This window comes from Cryptotermes secundus, unplaced genomic scaffold, assembly GCF_002891405.2.
Source record: "Cryptotermes secundus unplaced genomic scaffold, Csec_1.0 scaffold166, whole genome shotgun sequence".
Classification (NCBI taxonomy): domain Eukaryota; kingdom Metazoa; phylum Arthropoda; class Insecta; order Blattodea; family Kalotermitidae; genus Cryptotermes; species Cryptotermes secundus.
The window spans coordinates 936,135-947,563 of record NW_019720562.1 but is presented as its reverse complement, the minus strand read 5'-3'; the positions used below and the strand labels follow the sequence as shown (position 1 = coordinate 947,563).

Below are 11,429 nucleotides of genomic sequence, written 5' to 3'. Positions count from 1 at the left end.
TTTGGATTTATGGATGAATTTATTGACCACTTATACACACATCTTGAAAGTACAATTACAGCACTACCACTAATCTCCACAATTCACAATCACCACAGCACCTGCTATGCATTTTACAGCCTGCTGTGTCTTCACCGGCCATTCCCTGGCAACAGTTTCTAACAGTGGAGATTCTTCAGCTTAATTTGCTCAGGTTTGATGTTCACCGCCTCCTGTCCAGAATTCTAGTCAACCAAACTATAGTGTCATCTCTTCTCAGTCTCCCTTGCAGAACTGAACTGACTCAACCGGATTGCCCCAACTGTCTTCCTTATAACCTCTCTGTATGGATCGAGTATAAAACACCGTTTCCAGCAGTAATTCTATTGTTGTGTGCATATCCGTTGCCTAGAAATGGCTGTTGTTTATTCGACTGTCTCACAGTCATTGCATAGCAACAACTGTAAATGCTACAATATGGTCCCTACTTCAAGCTATCAATGGAAAACTAATTCTTACATCAAAACAAGATCAAGTTCACATGCAGCAAAATATAAAGTTCTGTTAACACTGGTGTTAAGAATAAGTACTGATCTGACAATCTGATCTTACTGCAATAATGGAATATTAGGTATCATGAACACCTGCCAACAGAATATCTGTTCCAATGTACTCGACACTTTTCAGTTTCAGATGTAGACATTTTTAATTAGAATTACATGTACATATTGTTTTAAAGCATTTTGGAAATTTTATTTTAAACTACATATTTTTACCTTCTGTTGGCAGAATTTTCTTGCAGGTCACACAAGCCATCTGGCAGGCTGCATGAAGCCCATGGAAATCAAATTTACCAACTACGATGTCTGACAGGCTGCATGCAGCCCATGGGAATCAAATTTAACCAAGGAAGGGCATTATTGTTCCTTTCACTAATTCAGAAACATATTTATTTTGTGATGCATAACAGCTCAACTTTAATATATGAGAAGGAAAAGCTGCACTCAAATTCAAGTGAATTACAGCCCACAGCGCAAATTCATAGCAAGTACAAGTGTTCCTACAGTATCATATATAGTCCATATAACAAGACAGTGTAATAGATTAATATAGCACCAAGCCATTTCTTTTCTGTAAAATAACACTGCAATATTTGTATCATACTAGCATTTAGTTAAGTCTCTCTTTTCATACCTACAAAAATTCTTGCAGCTGGGAACATGTTAAATACAGCATCAACCAAATTGTTAATTTTCAAATACCATAATATAAACACACTGCATTCACATAGTAGGCACAACATACATTACAGCTCTTACTCAATTTCCATGAAACCATTCTCTTTTCCAATAATGGAATGGTCTCCATACATAATTATTATTTTGGTAGCTGAAAACAAAAGTACATACAACTATACTGTTATTCAGTCATTAAAAAGAGCCATTATTTTATGTTATTTCTTCTAACAAAAAATATGCAGTCCATCAAATCTGTGACATTAGGGTAGGTTTAAAAAATAAGGCTGTCTATAACAATATTCAGAAACCTTTTTTATGGCTTTACAGATATTTCCAAAAACATTATATGAAATTATGAAACCAATTAAATCATACATCTCTCTCTCTTTCAGGGAGACACATTTTCAAAACCCCTACAAATGCAGTGAAATCAAACATAGCATATCAACTTCTTGAAACCACTAATCACTTAATATTTGCCGCTGACTTTTGTGCAAAATCCCCTGCCATCACACCTGTAATCATGAGGGCAGCAATGGCTAAGATCTGAGCAACAGGTTGCCTGCAACAAATATATGAGATACTTAGGTTAACTACTGTGTACAAAATGACAGTTGGTATTTTAAATGTTACTACTTCAGAGTCCACTTCTTGTTTTTCGGTCTTGAAGGGGCACCATACTGACAATGTATAGCTATCATGATGCCTTCGCACAATTGCAGCCAACAGTGAGAACATTTTCAGAAGTTTAAATACTATGAAGATAAACAAGCAGAGCAATAAAGGTTTATTAACACTTCTAACATGAAGAAACAAACTGGATTCCCAACCATCCCAGTGTCATATACAACCCACAGAGCAAAGGATTGTGTTAAGGAAGGAACGCTGCAAAATTACTAATGTAATTGTACTCTTCATTATTACATATATATAGAATGAAGACTATGCCTGAAATTTAATTTAGACAGCTACTACAGAAATAATGAAACCTGTTTCCTGTCTAGCTTACTACGTGATTTTCTCTTACACATCCCACACTAAAGGATCAGTGCCAATAAGAAAAGGATTCAATGTGATATATAACATATGTAAAAATGTGACTATATGTTCAGTTTCCTGTTTCCTGCTGTGGATGTAGTAGAAGACAACAAAAGACAGTATGAAATTTGTTCTTGTCAATATGTGTGGTAGCTCTCAAAGCAATTGGCAAACACTGCAATACATATAGTACATTAACACTGTTTTTACACAAACAATACTTGTACAGAAATGTTTACATACTCAAATACGAAGTTTTTGGATAACATCACATTTATCTAATAACCTATTTATTTATTTATTTATTTATTTGTAGTTCACTTAATAGCACTGTTAGTAACTGAACCTATGTTGTGCGTTCAAGTTCTAAGGTCTCCGATTTTTTTTCTCACACAATAATCATACAAAAAATTTGAAACTTCTGTCACTTTTCAACGTAATCTCCCTGCAGCCATACACATTTTTCGCAACGTTGACGCCATGATTCCATGGCCGCTGCGAACGCTTCTGTAGGAGTCTGTTTTCACCACTGGAAAAATGCCGATGCAATAGCGGCACGACTGGTGAATGTGCGACCATGGAGACTGTTTTTCATCATTGGGAAAAGCCAAAAATCGCTAGGAGCCAGGTCAGGTGAGTAGGGAGCATGAGAAACCACTTCAAGTTCTTTTCACGAAGAAACTGCTGTGTTGCCTACACCCGATGCTCTGGTGCATTGTCCTGGTGAAAGAGCACACATGCAGCCTTTTCTGGCCATTTTTCTCGCAGTGCTGGAGAGAGCTTGTTCTTCAAAACATCTTGGTAGGATGCACCTGTCACTGTAGTGCCCTCTGGACCGCAATGAGTAAGGATTACGCCATCACTATCCCAAAACATGGCCACCATTTTTCAGCACTGGCGCTTACCCAAAATATTTTTGGTGGCAGTGAGTCCGTGTGCTTCCATTGAGCTGACTGGCACTTCCTTTCATGATTAAAAACGGCATCCATGTCTCATCCATTGACACAGTTGATGAAAAGAAAGTCCCATTCATGCCTTCATCATGTGTCAACATCACCTGGCAAATTGCTATGCATGCAGCCTTGTGGTCGTCCGCCAGCATTCGTGGCACCCACCTGGAGGACACTTTCCGCATTCGCAGGTCTTCATGCAGGATTTTGTGCACAGATCCCAGGGAAATGCCAACTTTGGAGCCGATGTTTTCCACACTCAATCAGCAATCCTCCAAAACAACTTTCTCAACTCGCTCGACCATGTTGTCAGACCGGCTGGTGCGAGGCCAAGATTGTTTTGGTTCGTTGTCACATGACGTTCGGCCTTGTTTGAACTGTCGCACCCACGAACGCACATTTTTCACATTCATGACACCATCACCACACGTCTCACTCAACTGGTGATGAATTTCAATGGGTGTCGCACCACGCAAGTGGAGAAAACGAATAAATACTCACTGTTCTTGTAACGAAAACGTCGCCATTTTAAGTATCAAAAACACTCCTCACACTCGCCACCACCACTAGAGTTCTGTGTGCCGTACAGTGCTGCCATCTCGGTCACACATTCACAAAGAGTGCACACGTATTTTAAACTAAACTGCATGTGTCTATCTGCTCCCAGTCCTGAGAAAAAAAATCGGAGACCTTATAACTTGAACGCCCCTTGTAATAACAAAACAACCAAAGAAAACAATAAAAGTTAACACTTCTATACAGGGAAACTGATCTACCCAGAACCAGCTAATTAAACTGCATTAACAACCTGTGATCATACCAGTTATAGTTAACTGATGAAATTTCTCAGTACATCACTTACTACATACACCATGCACATTTATATTATCATCTAAAATATTAAATATGTACATGGATATATCCATAGAAAGTCATTAATATAACAGAGAAATGTTGAGGCCTTTCAAAATTCTCATTCTTCTAGGATATCAGTAATAACATTAAAACATTGGACATGAGGTTCTCATGGCAATGACTATATGGCTGCAAAGATTATCATCTTATGCAATAGTCTGGCAAAAGTTTACTGACGTTTTAAAGGAACATACTGCCTCCATCTGCAGAGTGAAGGAGTAAGTCAAGCATGAAACAAACAGCAAGTTGAGCGAACTGTACAGGAAAACTACAGTCAGATATAGGCTTTGATAGAAGCCTAGTAACCAACAGAAGCAAAGAGATGAGTACAAGAATACAGAACATCCCAACACTGCAGAAAGGATAGCTTTGCCCATGCACATCATGGAAACCTCTCACCTACTGTCTGAAAGAATGTACAAAGCCTTCCTTACAGGACTTCTTGAGGTCAGGTTCTCCATCATGCTAGTAGGTTCATTCATACTGCCTTCTTTGAGACACCCGTCTGGCTGAGCTCTCCTGATACTTTTCCTGCAGCAGCATCTTTTCATCAGTGTTCCTCGTAGGTCTTTCTGCAGCAGCAGCTTCAACTCCCACCAAACTACTTACAGCCTCTGCTGCTTTCCAGACCCAGGTCTTACACTGGTCACTCATGTCAATTTTCTCTTGCCTTCCATCTCTCCACTTTTGCAAATATGGCCCTCTTCATTGCCATGTTCCTTTACCCCTCTCCTTGCTCCTACTGGTTATCTCTGGGCTCCAATCTAGTCCTGTATCTAACCATGTGTTCCTCTCCTAGCATAAAGCACTTGGCTTGCTACTTGCTGGCATATTTTACTCTTTGACCCTGAAGACAGAGGGAGCACATTTCTCCAGAATGTTGGTAAACTCCTACCAAGTTACAAGTCATCGCATCCCAGAAGCTGTATTCTTCAAAATAAAAAAAAAAAAAAGTCTCTCATGGGGGGTAGTTCAAGAAAACAGTGAGTCAAAGAATACAGTACTTCATAATATGCATGACTAGGGAGTACACATTTCAATAATGAAAATGGGGGAAATTTTACAAGCTACAGATTTACTGGTGGAAATTTCAAATTTAAATTTCAGTACATCTAATGGAATACTTACTGCTAGCAATGGACAACAGCCCCACTGTCCAAAACCCCGAGGGCAGCACGTGTCACCGGCTGGGCAAGACTGACGACCTCCTGGGCAGAGTGTATTGACTGATATTCGTTTTACAGGTTTCAGAGTATTGTCTGCCATTTCCTGTGATCAGTATTTGCAAAATGTATGAGTAACTACCAGACCCTAACACTTACTTCCATGAATCATACAACTAAATAAATGTGCAAGCTCACTTTTCCTTTCTATTTGGCCTCCCTACGTCTTACTATACATTTCTTCAGTTCACCTTAATTATCTACTCAGTCATTACCACTTTGTTTTCAAAGTCAACACATTTCTGTTGCAAGCGTGTTCAGAATGTTTAATTTCATTTCACTTATGCTATCTGCAATCATACAACACACACAAAACACATCAATACTACAACTGAACCCCCTTGAATATTTTGTTCACATCTGCACAGTTCATTTTCAAATTCCACAAATTAAATGATAAACACAATATGAATAGAAATTAATACTACAACTGAACAACTTTGAGACACATATCAGCAAAACCATTCATGTTACATTACAAGGCTAGGGAAAGTGTGATAGGACTCTGAAACGTTACTAACAATAACATTCATCATTAATAATGATCTTACATAATTCTCTCCTACAACTGAGCTTGGAAACACTAGCAATATACCAGCCTAATTACTGCACCCTTTAACTTCATTCCAAGCATATACTTGTCCATGAAGTTTCAGTCTTCTTTATTACTGCATCAGCATCCTCGTGTTTCACGTCCAAAGCCATATTATGAATTTAAGGAAAGAAAAAGTGGCCACAACAATACATTACTAGAAAACCATATTAAAGATCTTACAAGCGAGAAAGAGGAAGAGTAAACTACACTATAAAACAGACCAACAGATCCAACATCAGACAAGAAATCTTGAGAGTAATTATGTGCCACATTACTGAATGGTGTCTGTACAAGAAATTTGTAAAAACTCCTTTACTGAGGTCACTCTACAGAAAACAGTGCAGGATTTCGATCTCTTTCTTTCGAAGATTTTAAGTTTTCCTTATTTATGAAATCACATGTTAAATATTGTGAATATTTTTATGGTTCCATGTCCAGTGTAATATGGACAAAGTGCTACTTCCCAATATTTAGTGAATTTTGATTTAATATATAACCAGCACCGAACAAAAGAAAGTTTAACTTCCAGGATTTATACCTCGATTTTATGACACTGTGTTTGAAACAACAATAAATATTGTTACAAATATTACGTTTCTGAACAATATCACCCTGTTTTTAAGTAAAGCACAACATTTCAGAGATTGGATTCTGCCTCCATCTTCAGGTAAAACCTACAAAGTTGAACTCAATCGAAAGAGCTAGTTCCTATCTTTCGCCACCTGCACCAACTTAACATAGGGTACAAAAACCAAGCACAGCACTGCTGGAGCATTATAAATGGGAGTTGTTCAACCACCCTCCTTACAGCCCCCAATCTTGCTTCGAGTGACTACCACTTCTACTGGTTGCAATCACAGTGCTTTAACAATAATGAGGAGTTGATGGCAAGAATCAAAATTTGGCTGAGCTCATAGCTGGCAGACTTCTTTGAAACAAGCATACAAGAACTTATTCCCCAATAGAAAGAATGCCTGTTCCAGCAGTGACTATAGTGAGAAGCAGATTAAGTATATACATATTTTTTGTACATAATAACTTTTTTTTTTAATTTCGTTTTGTTAACAGCTCACCAGAGGTTACTTTCAGAATAGCCCTCCTCCATCTTCCATTCAAGTATTATAACAAAGGATTTCATACACAAAAAAGAAGACATTAAAATTAGTGGCACTTATAAAATGCTCAGGACATACCGGCTGACACCATCCTCCTGGGGTACAAGCATACTGTGAAGGACAGCAAGTTCTATGGTCTTGGCAGCATACAGCATCAGGAAGAGGACAAGATCCATACACATTCTGAGAAATCTCACAACACGTATCTGAATCACTGACCTGGGATCCATCAGAGCAGATTTGATTCGTACGCTCCATCAAGCCTTGATATTGAAGGAAGAAAAAAAAACAACTTTTACACTCTGACGACAAATTATGTTCAGAGTAAAACTGCTCGAGGAAAAGGAAAATAACCTGTAATACAAAACTCTTACATCCTTCCTATGGCACTTCATTTTTTGTTCTGTATCCATAATGAAAAGTATGTCACAAATATACCGAAATAATTTAGTTATTAGAGTGAGTCATTACATACTTATAGATTACGAAGAAAAATCACTAAGACCACATCAGTGGCAAAGGTGTGGTCTTACTGGCAACTACAGCTCAAACAAGTAAGTCAGCGATATATAGAAAACTCTAGAATAAATTATATGATGCTCAATTTACATACTGATGCAAGCAAGAGCCATTAATTAACAGTAACTTATTCCTGTGTATAATTTTCACCAGCAAAATACCATCATTAAATAAGCCATGTATGTTAATCATTAAAACATCAATAAATATTTAATACAAAATCTATAACTTTCTGATTTACCTCCATACAAAATTCCAGTAGTTTGTCAGTTATAGTAAAACATGTGGTTAGGTTCACTCACTCATGGAGCTGAATCCTTCTTCAGAAGCCACCAATTGTGCAGCTACTAAAGAACTTCCCAGAACTTTACGGAACCCACAGGTACATTACCATGCTCACAAGAGCCTCCAACGGCCCCTATCCTGAGCCAGATCAATCTAATCTATACAATCCCATCCTATCTTTCTAAGATCCATTTTAATATTGTTCACCCACCTATGTCTTGGTCTTCCCAGTGGTCACCTTCCTTCCGGCTTTCCCACCAATATTCTATATGCATTCCTCCTCTTCCCCATTTGTTCTACATGCCCTGCACATCTCATCCTCCTTGACTTGATCATTCTCATTATACTTCGAGAAGAGTACAAGTTATAAAGCTCCTCATTATGCAGTTTTCTTCAACCTCTTGTCACTTCACCTCTCTTCAGTTCAAATATTATCAACACCCTGTTCTCAAACACTCTCAATCTATGTTCCTCCCTTAAGGACAGAGACCAAGTTTCACACCCATAGGGACCACAGGCAAGATTACAGTTTTGTATATTCCAATTTTTATGTTTTTAGACAGCAGATGAGAAGACAAATAGTTCTGGACTGAATGGTAGTAAGAAATACCAAAGTTCAATCTCCTCTTAGTTTCCTCCTGAATCAGGTTTTCATTTGTTGTACATCATTCCCAAATATCTGAACTGTGCCACATTTTCAAAACGTCTCCTATCTTTATGTCAAGATTTTGCCCTGTGTTTTGGTGATGAGACAGCAACATATACTTAGTTTTCTGTGTTTACTTCTAAACCAACTTCTTTACTCGCATCAATTAAAGTTTGTGTTTTTCTTTATGATATCTATATTAACAACCAGCAGATTCACATCATCAGCATATGCCAAAAGTTGATGTGTCCTATTTAATTTCAGTCCCACCTGGTTTTCTTGAACCTTCCTAATGGCATATTCTAAAGCGAAGTTGAAAATCAGTGGTGATAAAGTATCTGTTTTAGACCATTCTGGATAGGAAAATTATCAGACAAATGTTTACCTACATGGACTTTACCACGTTTTTTTTAACATATTTTAATCAGCCTGACTAGTTTCATGGGTATCCCAAACTCTATCAGAATAATGCACAATACTTCCCTCCTACCTGAATAATAGGCTTTCTTGAAGTCTATGAATAGCTGATGTACTGTCTCATCGTACTCCCATTTTTTCTCCAATATCTGACGAATGCAAAAGTTCTAATCTGTATTTGATCTGTTATGTCGAAATCCATACTGATGATCCCCAATAATTTCATCTAAGCATGGACTTAACCTTGAGAGAAGAATATTGGATAAAATTTTGAATGGCGATGATACCAGTGATATCCTACAATAATTACTACAGTCAGTTTTATCACCCTTCTTGCGAACTGGTACAATAATACAGGGTGTGCCAGACTCAATTAGGCAGTTTTTCATCATTAATAACTAACCAATCCAACAACACACGGGATAATGGGAAAGTACCTTTTGTTGTCGATAGATGGCAGCATCATACGGTATGCTGTGAATGAGGTCAATACTCTGCCTACTTAGTGCGCATCGAGGAAACATCATGGCCGGTATACGGTTGTCTATCGAGCAACGTGTAAAATGTGTGCGCCTTTTCTCAGTTACTAACAATGTATCAGAAGTCCAGCGCAGGATGTCGGAAGAGTTTGGACCCCCAGCAGTCCACAGGGACACTATCGTCCGAATAAACAAGCAGTTTGATGAAACTGCCAGTGCTTTGAATCCCAAGCATCCTGGTCAGCCAAGAACTGTCCGAACTGCTGACACACAAGCACGTGTCACTGCGGAACTGGCATCATCTCCTCAGAAATCGAAGTCTACCCGCCGTTTGTCAGCTCTACTGGACATTTCGAGGACAAGTTTGCGGAGAGTTTTGAGTGACATGAAGCTAACGCCATACCATCCACGGCTTATTCATGTTCTTAACGAGGACGACTTCGACAGGCAACTTGAGTTCGCCGAGTTGATGCTGACCAAGTTTCAGGAGAACCCTGACCTTATCCAGAATATTGTCTGGACTGATGAGGCCAAATTTGACACATCAGGATCGGTCAACAGACACAACTGCGTGTTTTGGCGGCCAGAGAACCCCAGTGCCACCATTGAATACAATTTCCAGTCCCCGGGAGTGATGGTGTGGGGCGACGAGATGTACAAAGGACTGATTGGCCCGTTCTTCCTTGAGGGTTGCATCACGGGGGAACCTACCTAAAGTTGCTGAGGGAAAGTGTCATCCCAGAACTTCAGAGGAGAGAGAACTTTGATGAACTGTGGTGGCAGCAAGATGGGGCCCCACCACACTTCGCCAATATTGTTCGGGCGTTCTTGCATCAAGTTTTCCTCAACGCTGGATTGGCCGTCGAGGGCCTGTGGAGTGGCCAGCCCGATCGCCCGACATCACCCACCAGACTTTTTCCTTTGGGGTTACCGCAAAGACAAGGTGTATGCTAATCCCACTGACAGTGTGAAACATCTGCGTGAGGTGACTGTTCAGGAGTTCAATAAAGTTCCGGTGAATATGTGTAGAAAGGCGTGTGAAAATGTTGCTTTGCGTCTGCAAGCCTGTGTTGACTTAGGTGGTGCCCAGGTTGACCAGCATCTTGAAAATCGATGACTTATGTGTGTGCGATTCCATTTTTGTAACCACTGCAATTGTTAACATTTATCAATAAAAATAACATATAATCAAATACTGCCTAATTGAGTCTGGCCCATCCTGTAGATTCCTTCCACTGATCAGGCAATTTTTCCTTATGCCATATAAAAGTAATTAGCTTATGGATCTTAGAACGTAATAGTTCACCTCCTGCTTGAACAAGATCTGCCGGAATTTGATTACTACTTGGCAATTTATACCTTTTCAATTTTTCAGTAGCAATTTCAACCTCAAAAGGGCTAGGATCAGGTAATAACGATTCTGCTGTGTGCATTTTTATCTGCCTAACCCTATGTACATTCAATAATGGAGAGAAGTAGTTCTTCCGCCTATTCAAAATGATGTGGGAATCAGCAGGCAGATCACTATTCTCATCCTTAACTAAGTTACTTCTAGGTTGGTAACCACTCTTGAAATCATTTATTCCTCTATACAGGTCTCTTAACATTTCTGTTCTTCCTGTATACAGGAAGACCACACCAAAAACACATATACAAGGTGTGGCAATAAAGAAACCGGATTACTTTTATGACTCATTTCCGGCCACGTCATTGACGAAGAGGAGGGTAGGGCATTGACCCTTGGACTTCCCTCTACCGTCACACAAAGTTTCATTCACGTGCATCGGTTAGTCTGGCCGCGACCATTGTTAGAAGCGGATCGTGTTTCTGAGCTCCGTCGGAATAATGCTGAGTGCTAATGCAGAACAACGTGCTAACATCAAATTCCTCACAAAACTTGGAAAATCTGCCACTGAAACTTACAATTTGTTGACAGAAGTATATGGTGATCAGTGTCTATCTCGCACGCAAGTTTTCGAGTGGTTTAAGAAGTTTATGGAGGGTAGGAAAAACGTCGGGAACGATCCAAA

The 11,429-nt window shown here is 39.2% G+C and overlaps 1 protein-coding gene across 5 annotated transcripts in view; it reads right to left on the bottom strand.

Moving 5' to 3' along the window:
- The window catches only part of LOC111868258 (progranulin-like), a 29,804-nt gene continuing 18,375 nt past the window's right edge, over positions 1 to 11,429 (bottom strand). For all 5 annotated transcript variants that reach the window (XM_023858748.2, XM_023858772.2, XM_023858766.2 and 2 more), the window contains 3 exons: positions 7,132 to 7,316; positions 5,249 to 5,389; positions 1 to 1,779 (listed from right to left, as the gene is read on the bottom strand). In XM_023858748.2, the coding sequence (XP_023714516.1) occupies positions 1,687 to 1,779; positions 5,249 to 5,389; positions 7,132 to 7,316 (419 nt within the window). In that variant the 3' untranslated portion in view covers positions 1 to 1,686. The remainder of the gene's footprint in view (positions 1,780 to 5,248; positions 5,390 to 7,131; positions 7,317 to 11,429) is intronic.